Below are 17,165 nucleotides of genomic sequence, written 5' to 3' on the forward strand. Positions count from 1 at the left end.
ATAGAAAATGTATGGAGGAGCTGAAACTTCCAGTTGTCAAGAGACAGCCAAGAAACCTTAAGGATTTAGAGAAGATCTGTAAAGAAGAGTGGAGATGTGTTCAATCCTGGTCACCAAGTACAAGAAACTTCTGACCTCTGTGATCGCCAACAAGGGTTTCTCCACCAACTACTAAGTCATGTTTTGCTTGGGGATCAAATATTTATTTTACTCATTGAACTGCAACTCCATTAATAACATTTGTATTGTGTGTTTTTTCTGGATTTTTGGTTAATATTCTGTCTCTATCATATAAAATACACCTATGATAAAAATTATAGACCCTTCATTTCTTTGTAAGTGGGCAAAACTTACACAATCTGCAGGGGAGACGATCGTTATTTTGCCCCACTGTATATTCTACCTAAAATCCTTTCTCTTTTTTTTTTTACATACCATTGAGGGACACATGGAGTCTGTACTGTCGGGTTATACTGCTGCCAACTGGAGGACTGGACACTGGCACACAAAACAATTGTAGGCCAGCCCAGGATAACTCCTACTCCCAGCATGCCTTAGTTTTGTAGCCAAACTGTACCTGCAGTATGCTGATAACTGTGAAAGATGTAGAGTTCCTAACTTTTAGTAAGATCAGAGATGGATCTGTCCCTCAGAACCTGGGCTTAGTGATGCCTAGCAAAGCAGGGTGGTAATATGACCCTTTGTTTAGAAAGTTTGGAGACCCCTGTGCTAGAGAATCCCTGTACCTGGCGAGAAACCTGCCCAGTTTGCTGTAAACTTACCCATGAAGGTCAGGTGGTCCACCTCTGGCATCCCCACCTATGAAAAAAGCCCTGGAATACCTTCAGATATAGGGACAATTCTGAAAACGTTTGCTTGTCAGAATGTTGACCAGAAGACAAGATCCTTCCAATGTCCTAGTCCCTGCACCAAAAACGTGTCCAGGACTCCTCCTCAGCCGAACAAGCTGGATTCCACTATGAGGATTTTACAAGGGATCAGAAAGAAGACTTCCTGAGTCACCAAGCCAGGGACAACCTGGTCCTCAGCACCAGGCAGATTGTTCTGTCCAAGGAATGGATTGACCTCCACAAAAGATGTTGTGTTTGAGGGGTTTGGAGTGCAACTGGGTGAATGGGAGTCAGGCAACTCCTAGACAGAAGAGTACAAGTCTGGGAGCAAGGTTTGGAGTTTCTCCTGGGGAAGAACAACTCTGCCCTGAGCTGTTTCTAGGACTAGACCCAAACATTCCAAGTCATGAGCTGCTTCCAGCCTTAAATTCCAAAGGTTAAGGATCCAACCAAACCTCTGCAGAGTCTGGACGGTCAGGACTATAATGTGTGTTGACTGGAGTAGGTTGTCTAGACATCCCACAATGGGAAAGCCTCCACAATACAATAAGGCTACTACTGAGGCAAGAGTCACGGTGGACCAAGGTTTAGAAGATACAAGCACCTTGATGAACACTCAAGGCTCAGAAGACACAAGCATCATGGTAGAGCAAGGCTCAGAAGATACAAGCATCATGGTGGACCAAGCCTCAGAAGATGCAAGCATCATGGTGGACCAAGGCTCAGAAGATACAAGCACCTTGGTGAACACCCAAGGTTTAGGAGATACAAGCACCTTGGTGAACACCCAAGGCTCAGAAGATACAAGCATCATGGTGGACCAAGGTTCAGGATATACAAGCGTCATGGTGGATCAAGGCTCAGAAGATACAAGCGTCATGGTAAACACCCAAGGCTCAGAAGACAGGCCGAATGGCAGGTCCACAAACTGGAAGTGCAGATGACCCAAAGCAAAATGAAGAAATGAATGATGTGCTGGAAAAATAGGGACAAACAGGTATGTGTCTTTAATATTTAGAGGCCTGAAACTTTCCCTGCTAAACAAAAGGCAATGAGAGACCTGCTGGATTCCATGCAGAATTTCTGCGCCTAAAAAATAACATTTGGGGTCATGAGATCCAAGTTGGGGCAGACACCCTCTTTTGACGTGGGACCTGTGAATGGGTTGAAGTAGAACCCCTGAAACCATTCTACCACAGGGACTGGGCAATTGAGCAACTTTCCCCTGATGACGTCGCTTGTGATGAAGCGCGTAGAGCAGAGCCGGAACACACGCAACTGTGCATGCACGAACCGTCACAGCCATCTTTGATCTTGGCATAGACAAACTGTATGGGATTGGAAGCGCCTTTTTGTCATCTGTGCTTATTGTAAGTGCATATACCATAATAAATGCCTCCATACTTATCTTCACTATGGAAAGTGTTTCTTTTTCTTCTATGTTGTTGGTTCTCTTAGGTATGAATGTATTGAGAGGCTGAGCTTCGAATCACAGCGTATAGACAGTGGTGTGAATGCCCGTCATGCTGCTGGAGCAAAGCAGGCTGCCTTGGAGTTTATATAGAGCGCTATTTGACCACTCTTGATTGGGGGTCATTTTATTCTAGTAAGCCCCCCTTCTTGTTGCACTGAGGTAATGTGTGGGCTTGCTGTGTGGAGGCCCTTTGAGTACTATATCGGCGTTTAGTGCTAGCTACTGTACTACTTTTGGAGTCCATGCAGTTTTTTGCTTGTTTTTAAGTTTAACTGAGGCAATGACCCCCTGTTCCAGAAGACCCTCTAGGGCTGCATGGAGATCTGTTAATCTGTGCAGTGACAGAGGTTGGAAATGATGAATAAGTGAAGGGAGGCTGGGAGGGTTAGCTAGCCCGGATACCACCTTCTGCACCCAGAAATCTGAGACACATGCTGTCCAAGAGTCTGTAAAGGCTAACAGACATCCCCCCACTTTCAAAAGTGGGAAAGTGCCCTCATGCTGAAGAAGACTTGTCTGAGGGCTTAAGAGACTCGGAAGGCCAAGGTTTGCAGGTGGAATGGAAGCCAGACTTGGGATCAGAGGCCATGGAGTAAGGAAAAGGACTTTCCCTGTCCTCCAACTTGTGGTTATCCTTCCAGAACTTTACCCAAGTCAATGTGGGTGGGTAGTAGCAGCAAGACGGTGTTTCCTCAATGCTGAATGATGGGAAGGAGAGTGCGTGTCATGTTCCACCCAGTGCATGACGTCGGTTCTTCAGCATTAACCCCTTCTGTGGTAAATCTGGGAATTTAGAAGGTGGTAACTCCTGGTGGTAAGCCAAAATGGCAGACTCAGAAAGCGAGAATTCAAAGATAGTGAATCGCTGAGGCAATGCCACAGGACTGGACCTGGAAAGTGTTCTGAGGCTACCTTCTACAAGTATGTCACATCTGGAAAAATGCACAAGCTGAACCCAATGCCTGAAGGCCATTTCCAGGATAACTCCAGGGTTGGCATTTTAATGAGTGACATAAGTATTTGATCCCTTATCAATCAGCAAGATTTCTGGCTCCGAGGTGTCTTCTATACAGATAAAGAGCTGAGATTAGATGCACTCTCTTAAAGGGAGTGCTCCTAATCTCAGCTTGTTACCTGTATAGAAGACACCTGTCCACAGAAGCAATCAGATTCCAATCTCTCCACCATGGCCAAGACCAAAAGGGATGTCCAAGGATGTCAGGGACAAGACTGTAGATCTACACAAGGCTGGAATGGGCTACAAGACGATCGCCAAGCAGCTTGGTGAGAGGGTGACAACAGTTGGTGGGATTATTCACAAATGGAAGAAACACAAAATAACGGTCAATCTCCCTTGGTCTGGGGCTTCATACAGGGTCTCACCTCGCGGAGTTCTCCTGCAGCGACCGCAAGGTCCCCCTGCTCAGGAAATCACATGTACAGGTCCGTCTGAAGTCTGCTAATGAACATCTGAATGATTCAGAGGAGAACTGGGGGAAAGTGTTGTAGTCAGATGAGACCAAAATCAAGTTCTTTGGCATCAACTCAACGTGTTTGGAGGAGGAGGAATGCTGCCTATGACCCCAAGAACACCATCCCCCACCGTCATATATGGAGGATCTATGACCCCAAGAACACCATCCCCCACCGTCATACATGGAGGTCCTATGACCCCAAGATCACCATCCCCCACCGTCATATATGGAGGATCTATGACCCCAAGAACACCATCCCCCACCGTCATACATGGAGGTCCTATGACCCCAAGAACACCATCCCCCACCATCATACATGGAGGTCCTATGACTCCAAGATCACCATCCCCCACCGTCATACATGGAGGTCCTATGACCCCAAGAACACCATCCCTCACCGTCATACATGGAGGTCCTATGACCCCAAGATCACCATCCCCCACCGTCATATATGGAGGATCTATGACCCCAAGAACACTATCCCCCACCGTCATACATGGAGGTCCTATGACCCCAAGAACACCATCCCCCACCGTCATACATGGAGGATCTATGACCCCAAGATCACCATCCCCCACCGTCATACATGGAGGTTCTATGACCCCAAGATCACCATCCCCCACCGTCATACATGGAGGATCTATGACCCCAAGATCACCATCCCCCACCGTCATATATGGAGGATCTATGACCCCAAGAACACCATCCCCCACCGTCATACATGGAGGTCCTATGACCCCAAGAACACCATCCCCCACCGTCATACATGGAGGTAGAAACATTATGCTTTGGGGGTGTTTTTCTGCTAAGGGGACAGGACAACTTCACCGCATCAAAGGGACGATAGACGAGGCCGAGATATGTACTGTCATATCTTGGGTGAGAACCTCCTTCCCTCAGCCAGGGCATTGAAGATGGGTCATGGATGGGTCTTCCAGCATGACAATGACCCAAAACACACGGCCAAGACAACAAAGGAGAGGCTCAAGAAGAAGCACATGAAGGTCCTGGAGTGGCCTATCCAGTCTCCAGACCTTAATCCTATAGAAAATATGTGGAGGGAGCTGAAGATTCGAGTTACCAAACGTCAGCCTGGAAACCTTAATGACTTGGAGAAGATCTGCAAAGAGGACAAAATCCCTCCTGAGATGTGAGCAAACCTGGAGGCCAACTCCAAGAAACGTCTGACCTCTGTGATCACCAACAAGGGTTTCTTCACCAACTACTAAGTCATGTTTTGTGAAGGGTTCACATACTTATTTCACTCATTAAAATTCAAATCAATTTATAACTTTTTTTTCTGGATATTTTTGTTGTTTTTCTCTCACTGTTATAATAAACCGACCAATAAAATGATAAACTTATCGATTCTTTGTCACAAAATCAGAAGCCGATCAAATACTTATTTCCTCCTCACTGTAGGGGTACAGAGACAGGGGGAGAGGAGCTCAGACACAGAGGGACAAAGAGCCTACAGGGGTGCAAAGACGGGGAGAGGAGCACAGAGAGAGGAGGGAAGAGACAGAGGAGAGAGGAGGGAAGAGACAGAGGGGAGAGGAGGGAAGAGACAGAGGAGAGAGGAGGGAAGAGACAGAGGAGAGAGGAGGGAAGAGACAGAGGAGAGAGGAGGGAAGAGACAGAGGGGAGAGGAGGGAAGAGACAGAGGAGAGAGGAGGGAAGAGACAGAGGAGAGGAGGGAAGAGACAGAGGAGAGAGGAGGGAAGAGACAGAGGAGAGAGGAGGGAAGAGACAGAGAGGAGAGGAGGGAAGAGACAGAGGGGAGAGGAGGGAAGAGACAGAGAGGAGAGAGGAGGGAAGAGACAGAGGGGAGAGGAGGGAAGAGACAGAGGAGAGAGGAGGGAAGAGACAGAGGGGAGAGGAGGGAAGAGACAGAGGGGAGAGGAGGGAAGAGACAGAGAGGAGAGGAGGGAAGAGACAGAGGAGAGAGGAGGGAAGAGACAGAGGAGAGAGGAGGGAAGAGACAGAGGGGAGAGGAGGGAAGAGACAGAGGGGAGAGGAGGGAAGAGACAGAGAGGAGAGGAGAGAAGAGACAGAGGAGAGAGGAGGGAAGAGACAGAGGAGAGAGGAGGGAAGAGACAGAGGAGAGAGGAGGGAAGAGACAGAGGGGAGAGGAGGGAAGAGACAGAGGAGAGAGGAGGGAAGAGACAGAGGAGAGAGGAGGGAAGAGACAGAGGAGAGGAGGGAAGAGACAGAGGAGAGGAGGGAAGAGACAGAGGGGAGAGGAGGGAAGAGACAGAGGAGAGAGGAGGGAAGAGACAGAGAGGAGAGAGGAGGGAAGAGACAGAGGGGAGAGGAGGGAAGAGACAGAGGAGAGAGGAGGGAAGAGACAGAGGAGAGAGGAGGGAAGAGACAGAGGAGAGAGGAGGGAAGAGACAGAGGGGAGAGGAGGGAAGAGACAGAGGGGAGAGGAGGGAAGAGACAGAGGAGAGGAGGGAAGAGACAGAGGGGAGAGGAAGGAAGAGACAGAGAGGAGAGGAGGGAAGAGACAGAGGAGAGAGGAGGGAAGAGACAGAGGAGAGAGGAGGGAAGAGACAGAGGGGAGAGGAGGGAAGAGACAGAGGGGAGAGGAGGGAAGAGACAGAGGAGAGGAGGGAAGAGACAGAGGGGAGAGGAGGGAAGAGACAGAGGAGAGAGGAGGGAAGAGACAGAGGAGAGAGGAGGGAAGAGACAGAGGGGAGAGGAGGGAAGAGACAGAGGGGAGAGGAGGGAAGAGACAGAGGAGAGGAGGGAAGAGACAGAGAGGAGAGGAGGGAAGAGACAGAGAGGAGAGGAGGGAAGAGACAGAGGGGAGAGGAGGGAAGAGACAGAGGAGAGAGGAGGGAAGAGACAGAGGAGAGGAGGGAAGAGACAGAGGGGAGAGGAGGGAAGAGACAGAGGAGAGAGGAGGGAAGAGACAGAGGAGAGAGGAGGGAAGAGACAGAGGGGAGAGGAGGGAAGAGACAGAGGGGAGAGGAGGGAAGAGACAGAGGAGAGGAGGGAAGAGACAGAGGGGAGAGGAGGGAAGAGACAGAGAGGAGAGGAGGGAAGAGACAGAGGAGAGAGGAGGGAAGAGACAGAGGAGAGAGGAGGGAAGAGACAGAGGGGAGAGGAGGGAAGAGACAGAGGAGAGAGGAGGGAAGAGACAGAGGAGAGAGGAGGGAAGAGACAGAGGAGAGGAGGGAAGAGACAGAGGAGAGGAGGGAAGAGACGGAGGGGAGAGGAGGGAAGAGACGGAGGGGAGAGGAGGGAAGAGACGGAGGGGAGAGGAGGGAAGAGACGGAGGGGAGAGGAGGGAAGAGACAGAGGGGAGAGGAGGGAAGAGACGGAGGGGAGAGGAGGGAAGAGACGGAGGGGAGAGGAGGGAAGAGACGGAGGGGAGAGGAGGGAAGAGACAGAGGGGAGAGGAGGGAAGAGACAGAGGGGAGAGGAGGGAAGAGACGGAGGGGTGAGGAGGGAGGAGACAGAGGAGAGGAGGGAAGAGACAGAGGGGAGAGGAGGGAAGAGACAGAGGAGAGAGGAGGGAAGAGACAGAGGAGAGAGGAGGGAAGAGACAGAGGGGAGAGGAGGGAAGAGACGGAGAGGAGAGGAGGGAAGAGACAGAGGGCTGAACCTACCATCCTGGAAGACACGCTCCACATTCAGGCCATACGTAGCACAGGTCTCATAGTAAGTGCAGCGCTTCAGGTCATTGGACAGTTTCCGGGCTCGGGTGTCATCAATCACTCGCGGGTTGGTTGCACTGATGGCATCTGGGGAAACAAGCAGATATAACATTACATAACTACCAGCACCAAAGACGGGCACTCGGGATGGTCCCCATTCCCCCAGACACTCGGGATGGTCCCCATTCCCCCAGACACTCGGCATGGTCCCCATTCCCCCAGACACTCGGCATGGTCCCCATTCCCCCAGACACTCGGCATGGTCCCCATTCTCCCAGACACTCGGGATGGTCCCCATTCCCCCAGACACTCGGCATGGTCCCCATTCCCCCAGACACTCGGCATGGTCCCCATTCCCCCAGACACTCGGGATGGTCCCCATTCCCCCAGACACTCGGCATGGTCCCCATTCCCCCAGACACTCGGCATGGTCCCCATTCCCCCAGACACTCGGCATGGTCCCCATTCCCCCAGACACTCGGCATGGTCCCCATTCCCCCAGACACTCGGGATGGTTCCCATTCCCCCAGACACTCGGGATGGTCCCCATTCCCCCAGACACTCGGGATGGTCCCCATTCCACCAGACACTCGGGATGGTCCCCATTCCCCCAGACACTCGGGATGGTCCCCATTCCCCCAGACACTCGGCATGGTCCCCATTCCCCCAGACACTCGGCATGGTCCCCATTCCCCCAGACACTCGGCATGGTCCCCATTCCCCCAGACACTCGGGATGGTTCCCATTCCCCCAGACACTCGGGATGGTCTCCATTCCCCCAGACACTCGGGATGGTCCCCATTCCCCCAGACACTCGGCATGGTCCCCATTCCCCCAGACACTCGGGATGGTCCCCATTCCTCCAGACACTCGGGATGGTCCCCATTCCCCCAGACACTCGGGATGGTCTCCATTCCCCCAGACACTCGGCATGGTCCCCATTCCCCCAGACACTCGGGATGGTCCCCATTCCCCCAGACACTCGGCATGGTCCCCATTCCCCCCAGACACTCGGCATGGTCCCCATTCCCCCCAGACACTCGGCATGGTCCCCATTCCCCCAGACACTCGGGATGGTCCCCATTCCCCCAGACACTCGGGATGGTCCCCATTCCCCCAGACACTCGGGATGGTCCCCATTCCCCCAGACACTCGGCATGGTCCCCATTCCCCCAGACACTCGGGATGGTCCCCATTCCACCAGACACTCGGGATGGTCCCCATTCCCCCAGACACTCGGCATGGTCCCCATTCCCCCAGACACTCGGCATGGTCCCCATTCCCCCAGACACTCGGGATGGTCCCCATTCCCCCAGACACTCGGGATGGTCCCCATTCCCCCAGACACTCGGCATGGTCCCCATTCCCCCAGACACTCGGGATGGTCCCCATTCCCCCCAGACACTCGGGATGGTCCCCATTCCCCCAGACACTCGGGATGGTCCCCATTCCCCCAGACACTCGGGATGGTCCCCATTCCCCCAGACACTCGGGATGGTCCCCATTCCCCCAGACACTCGGCATGGTCCCCATTCCCCCAGACACTCGGCATGGTCCCCATTCCCCCAGAATGGTCCCCATTCCCCCAGACACTCGGGATGGTCCCCATTCCTCCAGACACTCGGGATGGTCCCCATTCCCCCAGACACTCGGGATGGTCCCCATTCCCCCAGACACTCGGGATGGTCCCCATTCCCCCAGACACTCGGGATGGTCCCCATTCCCCCAGACACTCGGGATGGTCCCCATTCCACCAGACACTCGGGATGGTCCCCATTCCACCAGACACTCGGGATGGTCCCCATTCCACCAGACACTCGGGATGGTCCCCATTCCCCCAGACACTCGGGATGGTCCCCATTCCCCCAGACACTCGGGATGGTCCCCATTCCCCCAGACACTCGGGATGGTCCCCATTCCTCCAGACACTCGGGATGGTCCCCATTCCCCCAGACACTCGGGATGGTCCCCATTCCCCCAGACACTCGGGATGGTCCCCATTCCTCCAGACACTCGGGATGGTCCCCATTCCCCCAGACACTCGGGATGGTCCCCATTCCCCCAGACACTCGGGATGGTCCCCATTCCCCCAGACACTCGGGATGGTCCCCATTCCCCCAGACACTCGGGATGGTCCCCATTCCCCCAGACACTCGGGATGGTCCTCATTCCCCCAGATCCACCCAACACTGAACTCCACCCAACAATCACCCCCATCTTCTGTGTGACAACAGTGAAAAATCTCCGGGTGCAACAAAGATCATTGTGTCACAGTCCTGGACAATGAGTGCCTTGTGTCCCTACAGATACCACTGAGACCCTGAATGACCATAGTACCTTGTGTCCCTACAAGCACCACTGGGGCCCTGAATGACCATAGTACCTTGTGTCCCTACAAGCACCACTGGGGCCCTGAATGACCATAGTACCTTGTGTCCCTACAGATACCACTGGGGCCCTGAAGGACCATAGTACCTTGTGTCCCTACAGATACCACTGAGGCCCTGAATGACCATAGTACCTTGTGTCCCTACAAGCACCACTGGGGCCCTGAATGACCATAGTACCTTGTGTCCCTACAGATACCACAGGGGCCCTGAATGACCATAGTACCTTGTATCCCTACAGATACCACTAAGACAATGAATGACCATAGTACCTTGTGTCCCTACAAGCACCACTGGGGCCCTGAATGACCATAGTACCTTGTGTCCCTACAGATACCACTGGGGCCCTGAATGACCATAGTACCTTGTGTCCCTACAAGCACCACTGGGGCCCTGAATGACCATAGTACCTTGTGTCCCTACAGATACCACTGAGACCCCGAAGGACCATAGTACCTTGTGTCCCTACAGATACCACTGAGACCCTGAAGGACCATAGTACCTTGTGTCCCTACAAGCACCACTGGGGCCCTGAATGACCATAGTACCTTGTGTCCCTACAAGCACCACTGGGGCCCTGAATGACCATAGTACCTTGTGTCCCTACAGATACCACTGAGACCCTGAAGGACCATAGTACCTTGTGTCCCTACAGATACCACTGAGACCCTGAATGACCATAGTACCTTGTGTCCCTACAGATACCACTGAGACCCTGAAGGACCATAGTACCTTGTGTCCCTACAGATACCACTGAGACCCTGAATGACCATAGTACCTTGTGTCCCTACAGATACCACTGAGACCCTGAAGGACCATAGTACCTTGTGTCCCTACAGATACCACTGAGACCCTGAAGGACCATAGTACCTTGTGTCCCTACAGATACCACTGAGACCCTGAAGGACCATAGTACCTTGTGTCCCTACAGATACCACTGGGGCCCTAAATGACCATAGTACCTTGTGTCCCTACAAGCACCATAGGGACATCGGCGGTGTTGCGACAACTGGACAGACGGGCGTAATAATTGAACACGGTCTGGAAACTGATCTCATCTTCCAGGCTGAAGACAAATACGACCGCATCCACCCAGGCAGCAAACTGAGAAGAGAAGAGATCCGGTGAGAGTCCGAGGACCACACACACCAACAATACATCCAAGGAGAACCGCCATACCTGCATCTCCGGGGGCCCCCCCTCATCTCTGATTAGCAGAAGATAACTCTGTCCGTCCACCACAATCTCCTTCTTAAACCGACCACCTATTGGGGACAACCAAGAGAGGAAGGAAGATCTACAGACCATGTACCATGGGAGGAACATACAACATGAGGAGGAGACACGGGACAACATGAGGAGGAGACACGGGACAACAAGAGGAGGAGACACGGGACAACAAGAGGAGGAGACACGGGACAACAAGAGGAGGAGACACGGGACAACAAGAGGAGGAGACACGGGACAACAAGAGGAGGAGACACGGGACAACAAGAGGAGGAGACACGGGACAACAAGAGGAGGAGACACGGGACAACAAGAGGAGGAGACACGGGACAACAAGAGGAGGAGACACGGGACAACAAGAGGAGGAGACACGGGACAACAAGAGGAGGAGACACGGGACAACAAGAGGAGGAGACACGGGACAACAAGAGGAGGAGACACGGGACAACAAGAGGAGGAGACACGGGACAACAAGAGGAGGAGGCACGGGACAACAAGAGGAGGAGGAGGAGACACGGGACAACAAGAGGAGGAGGAGGAGACACGGGACAACAAGAGGAGGAGGAGGAGACACGGGACAACAAGAGGAGGAGGAGGAGACACGGGACAACAAGAGGAGGAGGAGGAGACACGGGACAACAAGAGGAGGAGGAGGAGACACGGGACAACAAGAGGAGGAGGAGGAGACACGGGACAACAAGAGGAGGAGGAGGAGACACGGGACAACAAGAGGAGGAGGAGGAGACACGGGACAACAAGAGGAGGAGGAGGAGACACGGGACAACAAGAGGAGGAGGAGGAGACACGGGACAACAAGAGGAGGAGGAGGAGACACGGGACAACAAGAGGAGGAGGAGGAGACACGGGACAACAAGAGGAGGAGGAGGAGACACGGGACAACAAGAGGAGGAGGAGGAGACACGGGACAACACGAGGAGGAGGAGACACGGGACAACACGAGGAGGAGACACGGGACAACACGAGGAGGAGACACGGGACAACACGAGGAGGAGACACGGGACAACACGAGGAGGAGACACGGGACAACACGAGGAGGAGACACGGGACAACACGAGGAGGAGACACGGGACAACACGAGGAGGAGAGACGGGACAACACGAGGAGGAGACACGGGACAACACGAGGAGGAGACACGGGACAACACGAGGAGGAGAGACGGGACAACACGAGGAGGAGAGACGGGACAACACGAGGAGGAGAGACGGGACAACACGAGGAGGAGAGACGGGACAACACGAGGAGGAGAGACGGGACAACACGAGGAGGAGAGACGGGACAACACGAGGAGGAGAGACGGGACAACATGAGGAGGAGACACGGGACAACAAGAGGAGGAGGAGGAGGAGACACGGGACAACAAGAGGAGGAGGAGGAGACACGGGACAACAAGAGGAGGAGGAGGAGACACGGGACAACAAGAGGAGGAGGAGGAGACACGGGACAACAAGAGGAGGAGGAGGAGACACGGGACAACAAGAGGAGGAGGAGGAGACACGGGACAACAAGAGGAGGAGGAGGAGACACGGGACAACAAGAGGAGGAGGAGGAGACACGGGACAACAAGAGGAGGAGGAGGAGACACGGGACAACAAGAGGAGGAGGAGGAGACACGGGACAACACGAGGAGGAGACACGGGACAACACGAGGAGGAGACACGGGACAACACGAGGAGGAGACACGGGACAACACGAGGAGGAGACACGGGACAACACGAGGAGGAGACACGGGACAACACGAGGAGGAGACACGGGACAACACGAGGAGGAGACACGGGACAACACGAGGAGGAGACACGGGACAACACGAGGAGGAGACACGGGACAACACGAGGAGGAGACACGGGACAACACGAGGAGGAGAGACGGGACAACAAGAGGAGGAGACACGGGACAACAAGAGGAGGAGACACGGGACAACATGAGGAGGAGACACGGGACAACATGAGGAGGAGACACGGGACAACATGAGGAGGAGACACGGGACAACATAAGGAGGAGAGACGGGACAACATGAGGAGGAGACACGGGACAACACGAGGAGGAGACACGGGACAACACGAGGAGGAGACACGGGACAACAAGAGGAGGAGACACGGGACAACAAGAGGAGGAGACACGGGACAACATGAGGAGGAGACACGGGACAACATGAGGAGGAGACACGGGACAACATGAGGAGGAGACACGGGACAACACGAGGAGGAGACACGGGACAACACGAGGAGGAGACACGGGACAACATGAGGAGGAGGCACGGGACAACATGAGGAGGAGGCACGGGACAACATGAGGAGGAGGCACGGGACAACAAGAGGAGGAGACACGGGACAACAAGAGGAGGAGACACGGGACAACATACAAGGGGGGGGGAGTATATAGAGGGCGGTGTACAGAGAGGAGTATACAGAGGACAGTGTACAGAGAGGAGTATATAGAGGACAGTGTACAGAGAGGAGTATATAGAGGACAGTGTACAGAGAGGAGTATATAGAGGACAGTGTACAGAGAGGAGTATATAGAGGACAGTGTACAGAGAGGAGTATATAGAGGACAGTGTACAGAGAGGAGTATATAGAGGACAGTGTACAGAGAGGAGTATATAGAGGACAGTGTACAGAGAGGAGTATATAGAGGACAGTGTACAGAGAGGAGTATATAGAGGACAGTGTACAGAGAGGAGTATATAGAGGACAGTGTACAGAGAGGAGTATATAGAGGATGGGGTATATTTCTCAGCATCCCTTGAGGGACACAAGAAGGATTTGTTGGTTATACTGCCACCAAAGGGGAGGACTGCAGAGAAGTCCAGGGCCAGCACAGGATAACCCCTCATACTCCCTGCTTGTGTCAGCTTTGTATCCAGGCATGACCATACAGCACAGAGGAGGGGGGAGGGGACCTGGGCACAGAGGAGAGGGGGCCTGGACCCCTCAATGGACTTGAAGAAAATGATCGCATGAGAAGCAACACAGCCAACAAATCTCTAACGGCCCATGAAAACATGGTGGGACTGTTGGTAGTTCTCAGGACTTTCCAGCCTATGACGGGATCGGATGAGATGGGAATGTTTGCCTCGTAGAAGGGAGGATTGGGTGGTAATCTTACAAATCTGGGGAACAGAAGCCTGATGCTGAAGACCCAAAGAAACCCTCACAGCCCCTCTAGAGTGTGCCAAAACAATAGTCTATCTGAGGCACTCAAAGAAGGTGGGACAATAAGCTGGTTAACTTTTACAGGGACCATCCAGAGAAACAGTCCCTGAATGACGTGATTACTGAGAGACCGACTCTCCTCCCAGCCCCTAAACCACGGGGGAAAATCACCTTCCCATGAACTGGTCCTGTAGAGGTGAATGGCCACAACTATCTCCGGGATGAAGGAAGTTCTGGCCTTCAACTCCTTGTCCTCGTCCAAAACCAGAAAGGGTTCTTTGCAGGATAAGGCTGACATTTCAGACACTCGCCTGGCAGAGGAGAGTTCACCTTGTGGGCGAGAATGGAAAGGGAAATATCCAGATTCAGATCTTACCGAGTGGAAGGTCAGCCTTGAGGAAGCTCCTGATCCCACCGAGTGGAAGGTCAGCCTTGAGGAAGCTCCTGATCCCACCTAGTGGAAGGTCAGCCTTGAGGAAGCTCCTGATCCCACCTAGTGGAAGGTCAGCCTTGAGGAAGCTCCTGATCCCACCGAGTGGAAGGTCAGCCTTGAGGAAGCTCCTGATCCCACCGAGTGGAAGGTCAGCCTTGAGGAAGCTCCTGATCCCACCAAGTGGAAGGTCAGCCTTGAAGCAGCTCCTGATCCCACCGAGTGGAAGGTCAGCCTGGAGGAAGCTCCTGATCCCACCAAGTGGAAGGTCAGCCTTGAAGCAGCTCCTGATCTCACTGAGTGGAAGGTCAGCCTGGAGGAAGCTCCTGATCCCACCAAGTGAAAGGTCAGTCTGGAGCAAGGTCCTGATCTAAGGGAGTGGAAGGTCAGTCTGGAGGAAGGTCCTGATCTCAGGGAGTGGAAGGTCAGTCTGGAGGAAGGTCCTGAGCTCACCGAGTGGAAGGTCAGTCTGGAGAAAGGCCCTGAGCTCACATACTGAAATGTCAGTGCAAGGCCGCCATCTCAGACACTCGCCTGGCAGAGGTGATATGAAAGGGAAATATCAAGATCCCACAGAGAGGAAGGTCAGTCTGGAGGAAGGTCCTGATCTCACAGAGTAGAAGGTCAGTCTGGAGGAATGCGCCAATCTCACGTAGTGGAAGGTCAGTCAGAAGGAAGGTCCTGATCTCACCCAGTGGAAGGTCAGTCTGGAGGAAGGCCTTGATCTCACAGAGTGGAAGGTCAGTCACGAGCAAGATCCTGATTTCACAGAGTGGAAGGTCAGTCAGGAGGAAGGTCCAGATTTCACAGAGTGGAAGGTCAGTTTGGAGGAAGGCCTTGATCTCACAGAGTGGAAGGTCAGTGCAAGGCCGCCATTTCAGACATTCGCCTGGCAGAGGTGAGATCACCCTGTGGGTGAGAAAGAAAAGGGGAATATTCAGATCCCACAGAGTGGAAGGTCAGTCTGGAGGAAGGTCCTGATCTCATGGAGTGGAAGGCCAGTCTGAAGGAAGGTCTTGATCTCAACGAGTGGAAGGTCAGTCTGAAGAAAGGTCCTGATCTCACCGAGTGGAAGATCAGTCTGGAGGAAGGTCTCCAGATAAGATAACGAGATCTGAGACTTGATGTTGCTGAAGGCCAAATGCTGGACCAGACCCATCTGCAGAAAGGCAAAGAATCCTTCCAGGGAGAATCTCCTAGGTGGAAACCTCATGTCTCGCACCAGGCAGAGTATGTGTAATACTGTTTTATTAAAATCTTCATTAAAAAAATAAAATTTCACATTCACAATGCTAGGTGCCCAACCTTGGGCCCCAGAATCATCTGCCAAAGCTTGGTATGTAATCGCCTGCTGATAACCTCCCAGATGTGACGAAACGCGCAGGGGAAGGCGACTTCCGGTTCACGTGCAACAGCGATTACATACCAAGAACATTCTCTCCTGTTTGATTCCTCTCTGGGATGGGCATGAGGTGTCCTGCGTAGATTGACCTGGGAAACTGCCACACGCTGTCGGCTGCCCACTGCGCATGCACGGGTCACGCAGCGGTTTGTAAATGGTCCTCTGTAGTGAAGTGTCCCTGAAGACTGCAGGGAGGGAGGAGGAAGGAGAATGTCTGCTTGAATCGCCTATTCAAAACCAAGTACCTGGTCCCCCCCCCCTGCAGAATTACATGCCAAGTTATGAAGTTATGCAGAGGAGGGGGAGGAGGTCTTAAAATGGCACTTCCCCTTTTGGGTGGAGCTCTGCTATAAGGAATTTTACGGCACTTTGGAATTTTTATTGCACTTTATATGACATTGTACAGCCGGTGAAGGATTCTGTGATTTATGGAGTAGAGGGGTGAAGATTGGGGCGGTGCAGCTCTCATTTCCCAGTAATCAGATCTCTTCTAATAGCCTTCCACCCGTCAGTCACATGGGGTGCAGACACACCCCTCCATAGCCAGGCTGGTGATTGGCTGCTATCTAGAGACCGGCACAAGCAGAGATGTCAGGAACATGAAGGAAAAACATAGAAAAGAAAGGAACTGGAAAACAGACGTCCGTCCTCCGAGGACACTAAACACTGAGGCATGCTGGGAGTAGGAGGGGTTATCCTGGGCTACATCCTGTAGATGGCGATATAACCTGACAGTAGATGATTTCTGGGTCCCTCAATGAACAAAGAGATATGTAGAGAGATGGAGTCACTGACCTTCTGGAGACTCTTCCTGGACATACGTTCCTGTCAGGTATCGGTGAACCAATGCAGATTTCCCGCTGGAGAGGTTACCCACAATTCCCTGCAACACAAAACACACAACTTCCTAAAGAAACAGCACTTCAAGCAGAACAGCGATTGTCACTGTGGTGAGGGAATGTTTGGCAACAATGTATCACTCTGGGGTGATCAGGGATATATCTTGTTTGTAAGAGTGATGGTCACTAACAGCGATCGTCTGAACTGTCATTAAAGACTATTCATGGCACGATTGGCCCACAGC

At 53.0% G+C, this 17,165-nt stretch overlaps 1 protein-coding gene across 4 annotated transcripts in view; it reads right to left on the minus strand.

Moving 5' to 3' along the window:
* The window catches only part of AGAP3 (ArfGAP with GTPase domain, ankyrin repeat and PH domain 3), an 80,696-nt gene extending 63,734 nt beyond the window's left edge, over positions 1-16,962 (minus strand). For 2 of the 4 annotated variants that reach the window (XM_073632612.1, XM_073632614.1), the window contains exons 1-4: positions 16,877-16,923; positions 11,029-11,114; positions 10,812-10,953; positions 7,415-7,549 (exon numbers count right to left, since the gene is read on the minus strand). In XM_073632612.1, the coding sequence (XP_073488713.1) occupies positions 7,415-7,549; positions 10,812-10,953; positions 11,029-11,034 (283 nt within the window). In that variant the 5' untranslated portion in view covers positions 11,035-11,114; positions 16,877-16,923. Of the gene's footprint in view, positions 1-7,414; positions 7,550-9,799; positions 9,823-10,811; positions 10,954-11,028; positions 11,115-16,876 lie in introns of those variants that run through there. The other 2 variants (XM_073632616.1, XM_073632615.1) reach the window with 2 other exon arrangements.
* Between the last annotated feature and the right edge of the window lie 203 nt (positions 16,963-17,165).

The sequence above is a fragment of the Aquarana catesbeiana genome, linkage group LG05, assembly GCF_042186555.1.
Source record: "Aquarana catesbeiana isolate 2022-GZ linkage group LG05, ASM4218655v1, whole genome shotgun sequence".
Taxonomy (NCBI): domain Eukaryota; kingdom Metazoa; phylum Chordata; class Amphibia; order Anura; family Ranidae; genus Aquarana; species Aquarana catesbeiana.